The following is a 21994-nucleotide window of genomic DNA, read 5'->3' as shown; positions in this document are numbered from 1 at the left end:
GAGGTGAAAAAACTAGGCACTTTTATGAATTGTGTTATGCTAAACAGTGATGTTAAACTTAGATTACACATTAGTGTATGTAAAAAAAAAAAAAAAAAAAAAACAAACAACAACATGATTTCCTGTAAAGGAGAGTTTAAAGTTTAGAAAGGAGGAGTTCCTTCTCTAGAACCGAGTATAAAAGAGACACCTTTGGTGAAGGAGCACAGCAGCCAAGTTCTATGGAGCAAATTCCTCAAGCTATGTCATGGTCCTCTTGCATCATCCAGATGGTGCAAGAGGGACCATAATCTGCCTGCAGATGCCCAGAGCTGTTCCTGTCTCAGACAGGACATGCCTGTGGCAATAGTATGTCAGATCTAGGCCTTACTCTTTGCGGTCTGTTGTAGGGGGCCAGAGATTCCAAGGCTAGAAGGGACAACTATGATCATCTAGTCTGACCTTCTGCATAATACACACCCTAGAACTTCCCAAGAGAATTCCTGTTTGAGCTGGTTGGCATGTCAGGGCATGTGGCCAAGAACCACTTATTTCTATTAGTATAGGGTCCATTAAAGACAGTGACGACAAGCTCCTGGTGGCTGGAGAAGCCCTACCCATTTTGCTGGCTAGAATAGAAAATGGCTGCATGAACACATCTTATTCACCCAATCAGTGGTGCGCCAAAAAAAAAAAAAAAAAAAAAAACCACACACACAAAAACCCACCCAACCAGACCTGAACAACAAGCATCTCTAGAGGTTACAAAGGGGCAACCTACTCACGCACCTTAGCTTCTGGGCAGCCATGTTCTGACCCTCAGAAATTGGGAGCCAGAATTAACCAGTCCACTTACTGAGCCAGAGATCTGCTTGGCAGAGAAAGATATGGCCGTACATCTGCAAAACACACCCACCCATCCCTGCCCTATTCCCTCCTTGCCCTAGACATCCATAAAACTGTGGATAGGTATGTCAGTGACTGTGACCTAGTACTCTTTTCCCTTTGTAGCCCAATTGCAATACACCTGTTGCTAAGAGTTCAAATCAATATTCATGCACGTACTAGTGTTTCCCCTATTAACTAAACTAAACTCCAACACGTAGCATGTGAATACCAAAAAAAGACTCTGTGGAGGCAAAGGTATTACTAGGCCTACTGGAATTTCAGTTCAAAGGGGACAAAAGTACTTTACCAGAAAAATGTAAGCATGAAGTGCGAAAAAGCCATCCCAAATTTATTCTCAAAACATCAACAGAAATGCATCAGATACTCAAAACTACAGAATTCTTAAGTCATACATTCACAATGCAGAAACTTGACACTTGGGATGCCTTTGGCATGTTCGACGTAACAATATCCATTTTACAGTGTAAACAGGTACTGTTGTGTTCTTACTTACAAGTCCAGCAGGAAAGGCACAACATGGCAAAAATAGATCATAAACAAGAATCAGGTGCAACAACATTACACAAACTTTTGGTGATCTGCATTTGGGGGGGGTGGGGGGCCTTCCACAATTGAGACTGGACTCAAAGGATTTCCTGCAGTCAGAAATCAGACTTCTTTCCATCATTCAGTCCTTTAACACCAAATGCTTAGTTGTTCTTCAATCTAGCTTTAGATTTTATTACCTACACAGATCCAGCAAATGTAAGAAGAGTGAAAAATAAGTCCATGAAGTCTTCAGGTGCTTCCACTAATACATCAGGTTTTGGTTTCATATAGTGCATGGAAGCATCTGCTTGAATCTCAGTTCATTACAGTGGTCATTTATAGAAAAATAGACACTACATCTACAAAGAAAAAAAATGAGGTAGATAACTTAGAATCCAGAGGGCTATCCCAATAACCTTCATACAATACACATGGGTCACCATGCTTTTGTGATGTAATGCAAGTGCACTAATCACCAAGAAACTTAATGACCAAAGTGGGAATGCCATCCAAAAAAACCCACAAAACATTAAACTTAGGTGTGAGTACTTTTGTATTTAAATACAGGTTTACACAAACTGATCTCCTAAATAACTCAAATTTAAAAAAAAAAAAAAAAAAAACAAACGTTCCTCTTGCTAAAGGAAACCAGTTCCAAAGCTTAGATGCAACAGTCATCTGAGATTCCTTGCAGAGCTTTCAGACCTGATCTTCTCTTTCTAGAGGAGAAAGGGGGGAGGGGAAAGAGGAAAAGTATATACATACCTACCCATGCTTCTTCAGGGCTCTTGGTACAAATAATATTTTAGGAGAAACTGCACATCTTTGGAAGGAGTAGTTTTGGCACTGTTCTTAAGGGACTGTCCAAGTAGTAGTATTAAATAAGCAGCAGTCAACAATACAAGAGTATTCAATTATTAGGAGCAATGATCAAAGGGGAAAAAAAGCCAGTAAAAGATCTTTTTACAGCTTCTGAGGCAAATAAAAATAAAATCTGTAGCCATATAGTAAAAAGTACATTAAAAAACAAAAACAAAACAAAAAACAAAAACCCCACACAAAGACTATTTCTAAAAGGGTGGCAGACATTCTAGAATATTTACCCGCATAATAAGTTTTCATGTCATCCGTAAATACAAATTTTTCCATGAACAGTAGGTTGCTTCTACTGTGTTCCAAACCCCCGAAGATTTCAGTTTAAACAGAGGCAAATGTTATAACCTTTGGAATTTCAAGTTGTGAAACTTCTGTAAGGCTGTACACATTAAAGTCACACATAACAAGGAATACTTTGCAAGACCCGCATCTTTCCAAATAAGAGGATTATTTTTTTTTTATTATTACTACTACTTTTGCAAAGCAACATCATGATTGTACTGTGGGCAACTCTTACAAAGACAACCATAAAATCATTTGCATGTTAATAGGAAAATAGGAGGTTGAGATGGAATCTCTTAAAAATATATGTTTGTAAATATATTCGCTCTTTCTGCATTTCACCTTCACAAAGAGTTTTTCTAACTAACAGCAATTTTGTTCTCCTCCATGAAGTGAGGGAACTGGTGTTTTGGCACATTGTCTGCAGCAGCACCACCGGCCTTCTCCATATCCGAGCTAATTCCAGACTGGGACCCATCTATCTTGGAGACTGTTGCAGTATTTATTGCAGAGCCACCCCCAATGGTGACTGGAAGGGAAGTTATGCCACCACTCTGGATCACTGAAATCTCATTAGTCTTCATTGCCAAGCCATTGCTGAGTACTGCTGCATACTGGTTCCATACTGTGGGATCAATGTTCACTGAAGGAGGCACTATATCCTTTGGAAACATTTCAGATACCTTCTTTGGATCATTCCCCAACAGAGCCATGGGATTATCAATGGATAATCTTCTTCCACGCCTGGCAGAGTTATTCCACATGTGAGTTCCAACGTGGACCTTGCAGAAGAGGGGGTAGGAGAAGTTAGAAGATGAGAGCTATCATAATTCTTAGCTCCTGTTCTAGTCTATCCAAGTTCTTATACCTCACCAGCACTAGGGTATCTGAGCCTCAAAATAAAGTAAAGCCAAAACATTCAGAGAAATGTTTTTGTAGTTCTGTACTCAAACTACAGCAAAATCTTTGTTTAGATCTTTGTTACTGTAGAATGGCTTATATGCCCTACATGTTCTTGTTTACTTTCACCTGAAGTAGAACAAAAAGAGGGAAAGCAAGAACAGAAGTAGTCAGTTACTTAGTGCATGGGAAGAGTTTATTTTTTCCTCTACACAATTTAAGATACATTGGTTCTTAAGAATAGGCTACAGGGAATATTGGCAAGGCAAGGACTTTAGAAATGGTTTTACAAAAAGTTTAGCAGGAATAGAATTTTGGCAGCTAAAACACTCCTGTGTAGTTGGAAAACACAAATAGCATATTACTGCACAAACACAGAACCTCCTGAAAGACCACCCAGCTACAAACAAACAAGCAGCTATCTGTGCCCCAGTCTTCATTTTGTTTTCTAAGTTTGAGCATCTCTTTTCTCTCCTCCTCCTCCACTCCTTATAGAGTGCTTACGCAAAGGCTGTTAAAGAGGAAGAATCTTGAAGCTCTACAGTGTCAAACCATAGTGTGGGTGGGGAAGCTAAGTGTTCCTTAAAAGATAAATGGATTAATCTGATAAACAGGAGCACGATAGGCAATTTTTTGTGCTTAACTGAAATCCCTGAACATTGTTTGTTGCAGAACTTTGAGAGTCCCCTGTTGAAATGGCTGTCACTGGAGCAATGTGCTCCAAGCAATAGTGGAGCCTATAACATGTTCCATTAAGGCGAACAATGATCATTGCTTAAAAGTGTGGGTTTGAAAGAATCAGATCAAATACAGTTTTGGTTTTTTAAACAGGGTTTTTCCCTGCATGCTGAGGTATCATCTAGATATGGGCTTCGGCTACCAAATTCAGATCCCACACCCACACCAAGGTTCAGGAGCATTTGGAGGCAGGGTTTCTAAACAAAGCAGTTATAAGTTGCAGTTAAAAGTTACAGTTCTTTCCCTACAGGGTTTTTGTTTTTGAAAGTAGATTTAGGCTGATCTCAAGGCCTACTAGAGAGCTGTATGATCCTTGCATATTGAGAGACTATAGTAAACTCTGTCTTAAATGACCACCCAGAGGGCCAAGAGAAATTATCAGTGGCCATCTTTAAAGTGTGGACGATTATGATTAGAAGGAATAGAAGCATTTTAGCGAGGTTGTTTAAGAGACTCTTAGTGAAGGTGATTCCAAAGGCAGGCATCAGCACACCTCAGCCCCCTTAAGAGCTGCTTACCTTCAGGTTTCCTTTTGTGGTAAAGGCTCTCCCACAGATGGTGCATGCAAATGGCTTTTCACCAGTATGGGTCCGTTCATGAATCTGAAGAGCACTTGCAGAGGAGAAGTTCTTCCCACACGTAGTGCAGATGTGCTGTTTAGCTGGACGGCAAAGCTTAGGCCGTGGCACCAGGAGAGGGGGAACACCAGGTGATAAAGTTGGTGGGCCAATAAAATGGCTAGTGCTAATAGGACGCTCACTAGGCATTTCCACTTTTATGAGGGCTGGTGGTGCCCTGACAAAAGCAGCATGAATGCTGCTGTGACCTGAAGAGAAAGAACACACACATTAGGCTACCACCACTACACATTTCAGCTCTGTTTAAGCTTTGGAAGCAAGATATTGGGTCCAGATTTTTGAAGGTGCACAAGCCCAACACTCAATGCACATGCAAGCTGTAATTTGCAGGCACACTGGTGCTAATGGGTTGTAGATCTGTTTGAGGCAAGAGGGAGATGGGGTTCTTCAAATATGTCCCTTTGCATTCAGGAATTAACAACTTTCTCCCTGATCCAAAAAGCTCAGACACAGCATTCCATGGTTTATCAACACTGAAGTGTCTGGTTTAGAGAGCTAATTAATAACTTTAGGACAAAATGCAAGATACTGACCACAACTCCCATTGCAGTAAATGGGATGAGTGTGTGTGATCACTAGGCAGCAGGAGGTTACAACTTGAAAACGTGTGTGTGTGTGAGAGACTTTACTTTCAAATGGGAATTTGAAACTAGGAAGGAGATTTTCAGTGGCCTGCAGAGCAACAAGCACCATCTGCCTTTTGAAAAGGAACCAAACACCAGCAGGATGGGGGTCTTACTCCCACTGGTACTCTGAGGAGCTCCCCTCTAGATGGTTTTGTTAGTTGTGGGGAGTGCAGCTACTGGTCATAACTCACCATACTCTCCATTTGGGAAGTGTAACCCAGGTTCTTCTTTGATGACCTTTCGACCAATATTGCCATAAGTTAGATCCAAAGCGCCAGCCCCTTCCATCTCTGCAAGATGGTTTTCAGGGCCCTCAGCTTTATTTCCCATGCCAGCATCTTCCTGACTGTTGAAACCTGGTGACTTTGACCTAATGCTTTCAGATTGGCTATTGGCTGGGGACAATGCCTGGAATGAAGCAGATTCAGAGGCGGCAGGACTCCTGCCATTTTGATAATCTGGATCACCTGCCACAGAGGAAGAATCATTCGTCATGCCATCACTTTCTGCCGAACCATTGTCGCTAGACTTCAGGCTGCTTTGCCGTTGCAAGTTCAAAGCTGAATTTACCATTTTCATTTGGTTCTCCAGAGCTGCAATCCCAGAAAATGCTGTGCCTGGAGATTCTGACTGTGCATCATATGGAATTGGTGGTTTCAAAGAGTTGCTAGGGCCATCTTGAGAGTCTAGGTCTTCTTCCATCTCTTCTACGTTTTCCATGTTCTCACCTGAACGAGTCAGGTCTCCATTCTTCTCAGTCACAGTAGGATCCACATCGGTATTATCACAAGTGTTTTCCGGCATAGGTGTATTGGGAATTTGTCCCCCCATATGCATGCGAATATGCTGCTGCAATACAACTGCATTTGTAAACTTCTTCTGACAAATTGGACAGGAATGTTGCATCTTTAGGGGGGTGTTTGCCCGGTGGACACCATAATGAGTCTTAAGGTTACCTTTTGTTGAGAAGGCACGGCCACAAATTTTACACTTGAATGGCCTCTCTCCAGTGTGAGTACGGTAATGCATTTTGAGTGAACTCTGGCAGCTCAGCACTCTGTGACAGATGAGGCACTCATTGGGGTCTGTGGTGGACTTGTCAATATTCTCAACCAATTGCTGTAGCTTAGATGTTTCTGAACCTTGCTCACTTGCTCCACTTACATGGAAGACACTCACACTGCAGCTAGCTTGCGGTGAGCTCAGGCTCTGCTCAGTTCCAGACTCGTGACTCGCTGCTCCTGATGAGGAAGAACCACCTTCGCTTTCTGGAGAAGGCCTTGGCTGCATGTCACTTGAAAATGTGCTGGCAAGAGACTCCTTGATGCATGCTAGACTGGAGATATTCTGAGGCAAGCCAGTACCTACTGAGGTAGGTAGTGATGCCAGAATAGGCTTGCTGTCCACAATTAGGTTAGACTCATCCAGTGGTACAGACATTCCATATGGGATTCCACTGCTGGTGGGCACATTGTCCAAATGCTCAGGTACTGGATAGGGATTCATTTTAATGTGAGGGTACTTATCTTTATGACGCTGAAAATGCACTTTAAGGTTTCCTTTGGTTGTAAATCTGTTACCACAAATGTTACACTTGTAGGGTCTTTCGCCAGTGTGGGAGCGGAGGTGTATCTGCAAAGCACTATCGTTGCCAAAGACCTTGCCGCAGAACTTGCACTTATGTTTAAAGAAAGGTTCTTCAGTGTTTGGTTTGCTTTCAGACACGCTGATATTGGGGGGCTTCCCTTTCCCTTTTTTTGAGGGATCAATCACTGAAGAAACTGCCGAGAGTGGGTTTTGGAAGATGACAGAGCTGGATGATTGAGGTAGTAAAGGGTTTGGAAAACGAGACATAGAACTTGGGAGGCTTCTGTTTGCTTCAGGTTTCAGGGAGAAGGAAGAAGAAAGCCCACTGGCTACTGAGCCAGCAGTTGGAATGACCATGTTAGAATGAGGTAGTTTTCCATGCTTCAAGGATTCCAGTGATAGGCTTTGGCTTCCAGCTTTTTGTCCAATTAAAGCAACAGCAGCAGACAGCTGCTGAGACATCTGAGCACCCAAAGCTTTTAATGGATCAGTAGCAGCTACTATTGAAGGATGTAGGGCATGAGGAGCCATCATGGCAATCTGAATACGGATTTGCTCTGTGAGCTGAATTTGCTGGAGTTGCTGCTGCTGCAAGCACACGAGCTGTTCAAGGATCATTGGAATAGCATTAAAACTGGCTGCTGACGAAGAGATAGCATCAGAGGTACGTTGATTCACAGCCACTTTAGTGCCACGTATTGTCTGCAAAGTCACATTAGTGTTTGGTACTTTGGATTTTGGTAAATAGCGTAGTCCGTGAGTTGCAGGAGTAACAGGAGGTTCTGTTTTTAGATACATTCCTCCCACTGCTTCAGTATCAACTTTCCCCTCTCTCTTCTCCACAGAACCAGTGCAACTCTTTGACTGACTGTCCTTGGCTGGCTGGCTATCCTGTCGATCATTTGGAAAGCTCTCTGTAGAGGCTCCAGGGAAGTCTTCAGGGGGTATTGTTCCTTCACTATCATTCATGATTAGGACAGGTGGATTTTTAGTGCAATTTTTCTTATGCTCAAGGAATTCAGAGAGATCAAAGAACTCTGCACAACATTTCTCACAGATATTGGTTTCCTCTGTTCGGCACCTTTTGGAACTCATTTCACCATCTCCATCACCTGGGGCGTTTTGTGGACTCCCTAAGGAGGGGGGAGGAAAAAAAAAAAAAAAAGTCAAATATTCCCTATATATACACACATACATCTAGCACATGGGTAAGTTTTTTCCAGGTTAAGGCTGTAAGTAAGCCAAGAATTTAAAAGCTATAAATGCAAGATAATGGGAGCTTAGACACATGGACCAAATGCAAGCCTTGGAGATGGGATTCCCAAGTCCTATCCCAAGCTCTGCTACTGATTCACTTTGTAGCTTGCTCAAGGTCACACTAGTCGTTTGTCTGTGGAAGTGGTATACTTTCCTACTGTCCGCCTTGTGAGGGAAAGAGGAGCGGTGTTACCTCCTAATTCAAATGGGGGAAACTAGGTCACTAGAAGTCTCTTTACACATGTAAAAATAGAAAAGGGTGTTCTAACTAAGAGTGCTTGGATGAGTTGTTTTTTAAAAAACTCAAGGCAAGAAAGTAATGGAGTGCATACACGATTGTTTACTTTGTATTTAAAATTCATAATTATGTTATTTAGAGGGTCAATGGCCAAATTCTAGCAAAGCCATATGAAGCTGTGAATCACTAGAATTAACATACATCGTAACTGCCTTCCATTTTATAAAGATTCCATTGAAGCACATAACCACTGCAGATAAAACAATGAAGCTACAATTATTCTCCCATATTACAGTATACGAGGTATTTTATGAAAAGAGTTGATAGAACGAATAAACCTGGTGTTATAGTCCATATACTAGAAATCAATGGAGAACTAACCATGTTAAGTAGATTACAGCTCTTATAATAATGAGACTTTTTGAAAGGAACCACTTCCTTTCAAGCAAATCAGACTGTATAAACACAAGACGAACCTTTGTGTGAATACTAGTTTGTTTAATTTAATGCTACTTTTAAGGGAAAGGGCTAATAAAGCCTACATTTTTACCATTCATGTGGAACAACTTTAAAGCTTCATCTTGTTCTAAAAAAGAGCATAAATATATATATATATATATATATACACACACACACACCTATTTTAGCATATACCAGAGGTTGCCGAACTGCAACTCTTTTATAGTTAAAGTGTGGCTCACAGAACTGTCCCCCTACCCCACCTACCAGACTGGCTTCTGCCCTGCAGTGGAGTCGTGGGGCTAGGGGCTTCTGCCCAGTGGGGAGGGGGGCTAGGGGCTTCTGCCCTCCAGGAGGTGCCTGCTGGGGCTCCCGCCCCACTCTTGCTGAAACCCTGAGCACCAACAGATACTTCCCAGGGGCTGAGGCCCTGAGCCCCACCACCCTACCGCAGTGCAGAAGCCTGGAGCAGGCTCTCAGACTTTGAGCCGCATATGATAATCTTCAGGAGGATCAGAGAGTGTAGGCCAGGGGTGGCCAAACCTTCATAGAAAGGGGAAGTAGTATAATAATTTAACACTTAGAGTATCTAGAGTGGACAACTCACTACAAGATGGATTTGCAGTGTTGTTGGAACTACGTTGGTCTCGGAACATTGGAGAGACAAGGTGGGTGTTCAGTGACAAATTCTTTTGACTTTTACGACAACTTTCAGGATATTTGGTATATGCAGTGTAGTTGTAGCTGTGTTGATCTCAGGATATTAGGTGGGAAGGTAATATCTTGTATTGGACAAACTTCTGTTGATGAAAGAGACAAGCTTTTGAGCTACATGGAGCTCTTTTCCCACCTTGTCTCTGTACAAGGTGGGTTGCAAGATAAGCATTCCACTGTGAACTACACTCACTTTGGAATTTATGCAACAGCACTCGCCTGTCAGAGACAGTCTGTGGGGTGCAGAAAGCAGAAAGATTATGTTTTGTAAATTAGACAAGAACCCAGGTGTAATCACTTCCCCCCTCAATGTGCCAAAAGCTGAAGAGGAATTTTCCTGTTTTTCCAGACTTTTCTGGTTCCCCTCCCCTCCAAACTACATAGACTTTTAAAAATTCTGCAGAAAGATTTGAGGGGAAAATTTTACCTTGGTCTGAAAAAGGTGTTAACACTCATCCAAATGACCCTGATTTAGAGCCTTAAGCTCCTTAGGTCAGCGGACACCCAGGAGCCACTCATCAACTCACCATTGATGAGTTATGTCACATTTATTATCCCAACTTTAACAAGAGATCCCACAGTAATCGTATACTTCCATCAGTTGTGTTTTCACCTCAGAAGGCTGCAGCCTTATTTTATTCGTTAACAAGTTCCCCTTTCCTGCCACCAACCTATACACACAGCATTGGAGACATTCTATCTTCTACCAGGAAACCATAAAGTGCCCTCTGGCCACACACTGTGTGACCCTTTGATCACAGAGGCACTTTGTTTGAGTTTCATCTTTATAGGTCAATGGTGTAGAGGCCTGACACTGTATGGCTTCAGTAGGAGTTCAGGGTGTTCAGCACCTCACAAGATCTGGTCCAATAATGCCAATAACCCAGGGAGTGGAGTTATTTCAGTAGTATTGGATGCTGCATTTTAGTAACTAGACTATAGAGTAAGTGGTCACGATTATCACAGATCGTTGATAAGCTTAATTTTCCAGCTTACTTTAAAAAGGGTTCAACTGCAAAATTATAGCCCCTGTATCAGAGATATAGGTTACCAGGCTGCACAACGTGCACCTTGTGTGTGCAAGGGGGGGATTTGCATGGACAGACATTTTTACACCTACAACTCAGGCGAGTGTATATAGTTTGGGCCAGAATAATTTCATGGGGGAGGATGTGCCAAACCTTGACATTTGGCTAGAGTAACAGAGAGTCAGTCATACACTCTCTCTCTCTCTCTCACACACACACACACACACACACACACGCTTTTATCAGCAATGAAAACTTAAAAAAGTGTTTAGGGTTGAAATCTGTAGTTGCCCAGAGAATGAAAGGCTTTGAAGGAGTTTCCTTAAGCTAGGTCAGGTTAAGAAAAATTCACAGTAACATTATAGTGGAGAGAGATATAATCTCTGCTTTACAATAGCTACCAAAACAAGGCCTGTATAAGAGCAACTGAAGTAATATGTGCCTCAGTGTAAGGGGCCTGAAGGGGAGTATGGACTAGGTGGTGACCTCTTGGGTGCCTTCCAGCCCTATATTTCAGATTAGCAGAACTGCACATTAAACACAGAGGCCAGGTCTATACTGCAGACCTACACTGGTATAATAATGTCCTGTAGGGGTGTGAAAAATCTGCACCCCTGAGCGACACAGTTATACCAACCTAATCCCCCATCTAGACAGCAGCTACTGCCTCTTGGGGAGGTGGATTAACTACCCTGAGAGGGAGGAGTTCCTGTTGGTATAGGAGTGTCTTCACTTAAGCAGTACAGCTGCACTGATGCAGCATTAAGTATAGACCTGCCCTGAAATACACAAAACAGAGCCTCCCCGCAAAAAGAGAAAAATACAAACCACCACACAAAGCATTTCCTCCCCCCCCCCCCCCCAGCAACTCTATCAAATCGGTTTTTAAACCTAGGGATATATAGCCAGGCAGTCCCCTAAGCAAAAGGTCAAGTGCTAGATCATAGCGACCAACTCTCAGTGCTGCACCCAAAATATACAATCAGCTCTCCAAAGAGATAAGAAATAAACCACTGTAGCTAAAAATCCATTCTTCACTGAAAAAAATTCACTCGGAAATTTCAGTCTCCTAAAAATTTAAGACCCAACTTGATTCAGGACTTGGTCAACAGAAAGGGACCAACTGAAGTCAAACATGGACATTTTAGAACTCCATAAATTTAGTTCTACCCTTATCAATGATGAGGGAGAGTAAAATTGAGATTTTTTTTTTTTAAACAACAACAAAAAAAAAAATAGAAAAACCCCACTGTCCTTCCTGGAACTAAGATGCACACTGACTCAAAAGGCTTTTTAGGCTCAAAGTTTCACAAGAACAATCTCACTCCCATCCAATATGTAACCCACCAAGCTGCAGGTTAAAACACCACAGCCTTTGTTCCAAACACTTGCAAATTTGGGATTAAGGCAGTGAAGTTTTTGTTCTGCCTGCAAAAAAAAAAAAACACAGAGTCCCCCTCAAAGTTATACTGATTTAACTTGACTGGTTTAGAAAGATAAATGTGAATGGTAGTGTCCCCCTTGTATTGATAGTAGACTCGTTTTGGCAGATGAGTGCCTTGTATCAATTGAAATTAAACTGGTAAAAAAGGAGAAGGTATGGACCTAATCTGTAAACCCCTTTACACATATTCCAAAAAGGTGGAACAAAAATGTTGAGAGCACAAAAGTTTTCACGAAATGGGAGATCTTGGTTTCTGGCCAGCTCTAGTTAACTTCCCTCCGATACTCATGTGGTCCCATATTGCTCATTTGTTTCCCTATTTTTGACAATCTCACATTCACTGGGTCTCGGAAGATCTGAATTCAATTCCCAGTATAGACTCCTGGGTAACTCTGGGAAAGATAGTGAGACACAGCCTTCCTCCCCGCCTCCAAATCTCCTCCCAATTGTGAAACTGAGGATACTTTTGTGCCTCACAGGGCAGAGGGTTGAATATAAATGAATCAATATTGGCAAGTTGGGTGAGGTAATGTCTTTTTTGGACCAACTTCTGTTGGTGAGAGACACCAGCTTTTGAGCTCACAAAGCTCTTCTCCAGGTCTGGTAAGCTTAGGGCTAAAGCGCTGCTTGCCTTGTGTGGTTGCAGCGCAGCACTGGGAGAGCTCAAAAAACCCACCTCCATGAGGGGTGTAGCTCCCCGCTCTGGGGCACTGTTTACACTGGCGCTTTACAGTGCTGCAACTTGCTGTGCTCTGGGGGGCAGGTGTGTGTGTGTGTTTTTTCACACCCGTGAGTGAGAAAGTTGCAGCACTATTAATTGCCAGTGTAGAAAAGCTCTTAGGCCAGGTGTACATTACAGACTTATGACTGTGTAACAACATCATTCAGGGGTGTGAAAAATCCACCCCCCGAGAGACATAAGGCTATGTCTACTACGTCTACACTGCGCGACTTTTAGCGACACAGCTGTGCCGTTAAAAGGCGCACAGCGTACCTGCTGTTTGTCAGTGGGCGAGCGCTCTCCCACCCACAAAACTTCCACCCCCAACGAGTGGTGGTGTCCACAGGAGAGCAGTCCTGCCAGCGCTTCACACCAGCACTTGTTGTCAGCAAAACTTGTGTCTTTTGGGTGTGTATGTGGTTTCTATGTGTGTTTTTTAAAAAAAACACCATTGAACAACATAAAATTTGTCTTTCACTTGCCAGTGTAGATAAAACCATAGTTAGACCAACCTAACTCCCAGGGTACACAGTACTACAGTAACTCCTCGCTTAACACTGTAGTTATGTTCCTGAAAAATACTACTTTAAGTGAAAGGATGTTAAGCTAATCAAATTTCCCCATAAGAATTAATGTAAAGGGTGGGTGGGGGGTTAGGTTCCAGGGAGATTTTTGTTCCACCAGACAAAAGATTATGTACATATACAGTACAAATTGTAAATAATTTTAAACAATTTAATACTGTACTCACCAATGATGTGTGTGAAGCTTGGTTGAGGCAGGGGTGTAGAGGGGTCGGGCCACAGGGGCTTAACCCATTCCGCCCGCCTGGCACGCTCCTTCTGGGGAGTGGGGTCGGGGGCTGGCTAGAACGCTAGGCGGATTGGGGCAAGCCCCCACGCCCTGACCCCGCTCCCTGGCTGGAACGCTAGGTGGAGCAGGGCAAGCCAAACAATCTTATAATGGAACATAATGCGACTTTAAATAGATCAGCAACCTAATAACAAAACAATGTTAACCAGGATGATTAAGTGAGGAGCTACTGTATGCCAGGAAACCACCAACCAACATAGCTACTGCTTCTTGGGTGAGGTGGATTAACTGAGCCAACAGGAGGTCAACGTAATAGGGCTTGTCTACACTGGCAATTTACAACACACCCCTGAGCGCTGCAAGTTTCAGTGCTGTATACGCCCCACATGGGAGTGATGATTTAAAAAAAAAAAAAGAGTGCTGGGAGAGCTCTCCCCCAGTGCTGTGCTGCAACCATATAAGCCACGTTAGTTAAAGCGTTGCCAGTGTACACCGCTCCAGTGATGTAAGGTGTAAGACTGTTTAGCATAAGTAGTTAACACATTTCAAGGGACCATTTATGGTAAAGTGGCCCATTAAACCCATTCCTCCCTATGACTGGAGGGGTGGTGGGGTGTTAGTGGAATATAGATTATTGTAATAAACCATAAATCCAGTCTCTATTCAGTCCATGTTTAATATTTAGCAAAGTTATGAATTTAAGCCCCCAGGCTTGTCTTTTGAAAGTATTGTGTGTCCTGAGGACAGAGTGACAATCGTGCATTCAATAGTGGTAAAACAGTTGAGTACTATAGGTACTGAGCTCAGAGAAAGACAAAGAGTGATGAGCTTCTCTCTCACCAACAGAAGTTGGTCCATTAAAAGATATAGCCTCCCCCATCTTCTCTCTTTTATCCTGGAATTGACATGGCTATACCACCACCACAAACATTTGAGATCCTAGAGGGGGGGGGGGGGAGGAGGAGATCTCTTAAAATAAATAAAAAAATAAAATCACCAGAGATCCTTGTTTTGATTTCTAGCTGCCACCTCCTCTTCCCAGTCTTGTAGGAACACTCCAGTGATTGCAATCAGGCCACTTCATTTACCAAAACATGCCTTGCTCTACCTATCCGCCCTAGAAACAGTTATCAGTGACACATACTTAACAGTCTTAAAATGTAAGGTTACTTCTGTGCAAAGAAAGTTCACCATGCATGTCTACATCTGTGGAGAACTCTGTCCAAATACTGTTACAGTATTTGTCAAGTAGCAAGGGAGTTCTGTTAGAACAGTTACTCATGCACTTAAGTTAACCCGCTCAAAAATGCTTCACAGGGATTGAACCTCTACTGTTTTCTATTCTCTCCCTCCCCACCTTCGAATTTCAGGAATGTTATCTCTCAGCATCTAGTTATCCAATAAGTTAGAAGAATGCAGTAAACCCAGCAGGGGTTTTAGATTCAATCACTGCCAAATGGATAGGGGGGGGAAGAGTCCACTATTGTGTAGGATAAGGTGGTAATTTACAATAAGGTCTGATGAAATCTTTAGACTCAAATTTAAGTTTTTAAAAAAAGTTTCCTAAAGACAATTAATAAAATACCCCACACCTTTTACCTGATTTAATTTGATTTAGTGGGGAGCTATTGGAAAGAAGAAAGAGGAGAGGAGGGTGGTTGGTCAGAGACCATGAAACAAAACAAAAAACAAAAACACCCCACACACCAAATTTTAAAGTGTCTACTTCACAGTAACTGAAGTTAATACCCAGTGAGGTTTCTTCATTTTTACAGAAATTTGATCAGTTTATCTATTCTCACTTTCCCAATAGTCACTGTTAGCATAATCATACACTCCTTTTCTTACTTGCGTTCAAAAATTAATTTTAAATAATCAGTTTAGTAATTTCTAGTTTTGAGGGGCTCAATCAGCATTTAAAAAAATTAGACTAGACACTTTGTTCTCAAGTCTAGCAATGTCTGCAACAAACTCGAAGTGTGCTATTTTAAGCCTTTCAGGAAAAAAACAAAACAAAACAAGAACAACCTCACAAACACTGCAAAGAAAAACAGGATTGAATAAACGTGTCAAAACAGCTAACTACCAAGACCCATCTGCTTTAGTAAATAAGTTTGGCCCCCTCCTCATTTTAAGAAATGCAGGTGGTTTATTTTAAAACATTTGAAGTTTCCAATAATGATTGGAGACAATGTAATTAAATCTCCCACAGCAGAAGTCAGTCAATACCAGTTTCCTACCCAAGAATAACCAGACAAGAGACATCTTGTGCCTCATAATAACACTTTTAGTTTATAGGTTGTGAATTGTCTTCCAAGGTTTTAATCTAACCTTGTTAACAAACCTTTAAGAGTACTAATTAGGTTAACCCAGAATATATTAAAGTTTCACAAAAATTGCTTTGAAAATCTAAAGGTGCCAAATCATTTAGACAAATTTAAGACTCTAGCTATCCTCACATAAAAGAAGGATTTTGTAAAAACAGAGATAGCAACTCTTAAAAGTCTTACGACTAGATCTCTAAATTCCATGTCCTTGCATGATTAACCTTCTGGTGTAGTTTCAAAGGGCTTTAAAAACAAAGTTACTGAATGCCATGACAAACCCCTTTAAAATGTCTGCAGTTACCTGCTGAGGCTCAAAACTGAAAGCTTTAGCAAACACATGTTCTGATGCTGCTATTAACAACTGAGCTTAAAAGGCCGAACAGTGGAGGGCACTCATGTATTACACTGAAAACAATATCCATTTCTGGAGCCGGGAAGGCAGGTTAGCTCGATCAAAAATTACAAAAACCGTCTACTTTCTCCAGAACAAGAGACTGCAATTTAAAACAGCAGTAGCGACAAACATGCAACTAAAATTCATTCGTTATTGGTGGCTGGAACAAATTAATCATTCCCTAAGGACATGTAAATAAGTAGGTTACCATCTGCCCCCAAAACTATGCTAATTTAAAAACGAAGGTCGAAAAGTGCAGTGGTTAAAATAGGCTACAAAAGCTACCAACATTTTGGATTACACGCTGCAGGTAAACCCGAGTTCTTGGGTTTGCGGAGCGAAGAACATTTCTGAACCTAAGTTCAGGACAGACAGAGAGTCACTGCAACACCGAGTTATTTAATTTTCCCAGTGTGGAAAGAGCAGACCAGAGGACTCCGAAAGCCCATGCAACCTGCCTGGCTGCAACACCTCAGAGTGGAGGAAAGTCTTTTCTCTACCTGACCCACCACGGTTTCTTCCTCAGCGCTCAATTACTTCCACCAGCCCGTCCTTCGCCCATAAACAAGGCGGCCCGAGACCACACTTAACACTAGTACAGTGTTTAAGACCAAGCTAAACGGCGCAAACCCCGCTGCCAAGGTCAATTGCATGAGAGTCCTAATTGTAAGCTTGACATCAACTTACCACCCACAGCAGGCAGGAGGAGGCAAAGGTTAGAGCAGCAGCTCTGTCAAAACGTCACATGCTGCAGGGTTTAGCAAGGGGACTTGATCAGGACAACCAATATAATGTTTCACTTACGTAAAAGGGAAAAAAAACAAGAGAGACATTTTCCCCCTTCCAGTCAGTCAGCCTGCCTTGCACGCTTCCCCCAACGGCCAGAATTTACAGCTCTGCACAGACCGGCCAGCGCCAGCACACCCCACAGCGAACAGTCAGCCCTGGGTGCAGTAATGGGGAATGAACCCACCTAGAGCTCGGGTGGATTCAAACAGCACTAACTAGCTGCTCATTCAAACCGGCAGGCGTGCTGAATTCTCAAGTTGGGCCGCACTGAATATTTCCATCAAATAGAACCTGACCCGTCTCCGAGCGCTATCTGGCTTCACCTCACACCGACTCAATGGGCAACTTTTGCAGCATAAATCACGTTTGCCCCAGAAGTTCTGGAATCAGTGGCTCACATCTCTGAGGGCTCATTAACCCAGTTTACTGCATGAAACCCATTGTTTTGAGAAGCTACAACTAAGAATACCTCCTTTATAGCAGCATGAGCTGAGAAAATGTATTTTGAGTATTATTACAGAACCCAATTGTGGGGATCCCACTGTGAATGGATGCCCACATACAGTATACAACTTCAGTTCTCAGCCTGGAAAGTTTTTTTTATTATTATTTAAGAGTCGCATACTGCATTTTAAGAATCCTACACTTTAATGGCTGTAATCCAGTACAATGGGCAGTTTAAACCCTTTTGTGAAAATGCTAATTTTCCACTGTGTAGTATTATTCTCAAGTGACCACCTGCCGATTTTTTTGACCTGTTAATCGATCACCAGGTTAGCAAAACCATTTTCTGGCACACTGCATTGTTCTCAGAGGTGGGTCTCAAATTGCTTTGCAAATGTTCTCTTGCAAAAGAGCGAGATAAGGGCTTGATTTTATTATTGCCATTATGCATATATTTGATCATTTCTCAGGCAATCTGGCAGGAATTTTAACTTTGTCATGGAGCTTCATCCCTTGGTATTTATGGACACACCTAGGTCGGAGAATATCTAGATTCTTCTGAAGAGTAGGAGATAAACTATGGTTAATCCTGAGTCCAGATTTTATTTTATTTTTTGGTACCACGTCAAGGCTGTTTTATTTAGCTAAGGGGTTCATAGAGATGGTTTAACTCCCACCCACTTCTTCTGATCGTTATCACAAACAGTAGCGGAGAGATTTCTGCAACGGTTTCTATAACTTTGTTCCAAGCTGGTATTGTAGGAGTGGAGAAAGAGCAACAACAGTCAGGTAGCTCTGGCTCAGGATGGGCGGCACACTAGCCCCATTCTGCGGGGGTGGGAGGAAGGTTAAGAATAGAGGGAAATCTGCTCGGAGATTCACCAGCAGGGCTTCTGAATAATACAAAGTTTGGGCGGGGCACTGGGGGAAGGGGCAACCCGTCTGTCCACAAGTCCTTCAAGAGCAGGAGCCGTCATTCGCAGCTCTGAACACCATGTTATGCGTCTATGGGCGAAGGGGAAGCTACCATCCAACTTCAAAAGACCTTGGGGGGGAGGGAGGGGAAATGTTCAAAGTTTTCTTTACAGATCGCCTAGTACTGCCAGTGACCCCTGGGTGGCGCACGAAAGCAATTCAAGTTCCACAATAAATTAAAGTCAAGCAATGCGCTAGATTGTGGATACCGGGCTAATTTTGTCTGTTACAGATTGACAAGCCCCCCCCCCCCCCCCCAAATGCCCATCGAACCTAAGGTAATGTAGCCAAAGCAAAAAAGTTAGGATTAAAAAAAAACCCAAAAACACTCCACCCCACTCTGGGTATTTAATAGACTGACAGACATGCACACCCACCAGGCAAGTTCCAGAGATGGTGCTTTAAACTGCTGTCCTTCGAGACCTTGCAAAATCATTAAAAAACCCTGATAATACCTGTTACTCGAAAGGATGAGAAAAACCCTTTTCTTCTCCCTCCCCCACCCCCTCCGGAGTAACTCTGCAGCTTCAGGAGAGTTATTAACCCTTTTGTTTCAGCACAGCCCCCGGAGGTGACTCTCCAGCAGTGGGCAGAGATTTACATGTGGAAACATCACCTCCATCCCCCCAGCCTAACCATATGCACAAAGGAAAACAGTCATGCATTAAACATGGGATTTATTGCCTTCTGGCCAGCTTGCTGTTTCTTAAGTCACCATTAACCGGACCCAACAATTGGACATTTCGGCTCAAAGAAAGAAAGGGGGGGGGGGGGGGAGAAATAAGAACCCGAATCTCCTGCGGTTTGGGAATAGGCGGCTCCTGTTACATACATTGTTATTGATCATTTCTACCTATGGGGAAAAAGTGATCAAGCATTGAATTTGGGGAGTTATTTGAATATTTGACCTTTAAAGACAGAAGAGCCGACCCACAGAATTACAGAGTCCAGGTTGTTTAGGGTTAGTAAAATCCTGCGGACCCTCCCACCCCAAATATCTCGAGGCAGTTGGTGCTTTAATAATAATAAAATAATCTGAACTATTTACAAATCCCACCTTCATCTCTCTTGGGGACGGGACTGAAACTGACGATTCCTAATTGAGACCAGAGAAATTCACTGATCTACATAACCAGGCAAATTCAGTTCTAATAATACCAGCCCCAAGTAGTTGCAGAGGTTGATATCCAGTCGGTCAATAGGAATTATGCGATGAGTGGCATTAGATCCGCACCGATTTTTTTTTTTTTTTTTTAAAAGAGTAGGTTGAAATTTAAACTGACAATTAACAGTGAAGGAATCGGCCCATGCAGTCGTCTACAAGTGCTACAAATTCTCCCCAATTTAGCGATGCACCAACAGAAAAACCCTGGGAACATATGAGAAGATGCTGCACAGTCTCGATGAAACTTTCAAACAGGATCCAGGAATTACAACTCTGCCCAATTCGTTTCTAACTAACAGCACTTATGCTAGGTGATCAATTCCACCCCCACCCATCCACCCCCGATTTCCCCCCCTGCGCACCCCGCTCCCAAAGATCAGGGATAACTTCATTGCAAACGTAATTTTCCCTTCCTCTAAAATACAAAGGTCCAGAGCATCTAATAGTGGTTCCCGATATTAAAAGTCCCACACCACCCAAATACAAAACACACGCACACACACCACGTTAGCTCACCGGAGTTATTTTAGGAAGTCGGAAATCAAAGATGGCTGGAGGTCAGGCTACAAAAGGTCCAGGGCGATTGTGATCTCCAACCAAACTAGCCAAAGCAGGGTTTTTTTTTGTTTGTTTGTTTTTAAGAAATCCCCACCAAAAGAACCATAAAATAAACAGATCCAGAGAAACAAAACTAAAGCCTTTCCCCATGCCTGCGCTAAAGAGATGGTTTGCAACTCCTTTCTGTCTCTCCCCCCCCCCAAAATCTTTTCCGGCTGGGTAGGGTTTGGGGGTTCACCTTGCATTAGGCTACAACAAAACTGGCTGTACCAAGGCACGTAGCAGATCGCATCCTGCTTCCCTGGCGTGAGACAAGGTAGAGAGCCCGGATTCCCGTCTAGAGCCAGCACACGTTAAACTTTAAGGGGGATGGGGAGGAAAGGCTTTCACACACACCCAACGGGGACGGCAGCGCAACACACAGAGAGATTTCGGCTGCGATCCGAGTGGTCAGCCATGGGGCTGGAGCTCTGGGCAGACCCACCGGACAGTTTTAAGGGGCGGGGGGGGGGGGGAATCCCGTTGCGATTTCAGAAGAAAAAGGAGGATCAGGCCCGATATCAGTCGAACAATGATTGAAGATAAGTGAGGGGTTGGGGTTTTTTTTGGGGGGGGGGAGAGATTATGGGAATAAATGGTACAAACAACGAGTGGTCAGTGTGGGGTCACGATCTCGAGCCGAATCCACTGCGTGTGGGGTGGGGGGAGGGGACGGAAAAAGCCACACACGCACCCACACAAAACCCCTTATTCCCTGGCTGATTTCTTTGCACATCTATTAAAGTTGGTAATTGGCAAGCCTCCGTCTCTTACTTTGCGCCTTACCACTTGCAGCATCTGGGGGCGGCTCCTCCTCGGAGTTGATGTGCTGGGGTTTCGCCTGCTTGCGTCTCGACATGGTGCACAAGCATCGGGAGCAAAATAGTAGCAATTATTTTCTTCACAACAAATTCCTAGAGTTGGGAAATTACCCCCCTTGGGCGGAATGCGCATGTCAGAGTAATTATGATTATCAATAATGCATTGCGATTTATCATGGGTCCCTGACAGCTGATTGGCCTGAGTCCAAGGGCTCACAGATTATTCAAATAAGGTCCATTGATCAGGGAGCAGAGGGGAACGCTGGGCATTGTAGTTTTCCGACTGCTGCTCTGTCCCATGCATGTGACAAAAGCGTGTGCTCCTAACATAGCTCTGGGGGAGCCAGGCTCATCATTTCCTACTACCTGATTGGATCATATTTCCTTTAAGGAGCGGGGGCGGGGGGGGTGAAAGAGGAGCATGAATCCATCTTTGAGAGTAAACAAACAATCTGGCAGCCCGATTTTCTGGGCTATCCGGGGGACAAAACCTTTGTTATCTCACCTGTCCTTTTTATTTTCTATGCGTGGCTTAAAGATTATTTTTTTAAGTAAAGCAGAACCTTGAAACAATGCAATGTGGAGGGCTAATTCTTCCGTTTGTCCTTAGATATGATGGGGAAAGCAAGGAGCATGATCATGTGATTGCCCAACTGGATAAATCGGAGGACAATATGGTGCATGGTGGGGATGGTATGAGGCGTGGGAGGGGAGGATTAAAAAAAGTAAAACCCAGGATACAGAA

General features: G+C 43.1%; 1 protein-coding gene across 15 annotated transcripts; it reads right to left on the bottom strand.

Moving 5' to 3' along the window:
• Positions 1 to 1190: 1190 nt before the first annotated feature.
• Positions 1191 to 21406, bottom strand: SALL4 (spalt like transcription factor 4). Of its 15 annotated transcripts, none has more exons than XR_006285469.1 (5): positions 21203 to 21396; positions 5668 to 8196; positions 4731 to 5038; positions 2182 to 3356; positions 1191 to 1775 (listed from the first exon to the last, which is right to left on the bottom strand). XR_006285469.1 is itself a non-coding variant. In XM_043527214.1 (5 exons), exons 1-4 carry the CDS (start codon positions 21285 to 21287, stop codon positions 2196 to 2198), a joined length of 2991 nt encoding a protein of 996 aa, XP_043383149.1. In that variant the 5' UTR covers positions 21288 to 21396; the 3' UTR covers positions 1191 to 1775; positions 2186 to 2195. The 15 variants fall into 15 exon arrangements, 11 of the variants coding, with proteins under 11 accessions (XP_043383149.1, XP_043383147.1, XP_043383148.1 ...); XR_006285472.1 differs by having other exon boundaries at positions 2186 to 3356; positions 21215 to 21396; XR_006285470.1 differs by having other exon boundaries at positions 2186 to 3356; positions 21203 to 21382.
• Positions 21407 to 21994: the final 588 nt, after the last annotated feature.

The sequence above is a fragment of the Chelonia mydas genome, chromosome 13, assembly GCF_015237465.2.
Source record: "Chelonia mydas isolate rCheMyd1 chromosome 13, rCheMyd1.pri.v2, whole genome shotgun sequence".
Classification (NCBI taxonomy): Eukaryota; Metazoa; Chordata; order Testudines; family Cheloniidae; genus Chelonia; species Chelonia mydas.
This window is presented reverse-complemented; position numbering and strand designations above follow the sequence as displayed.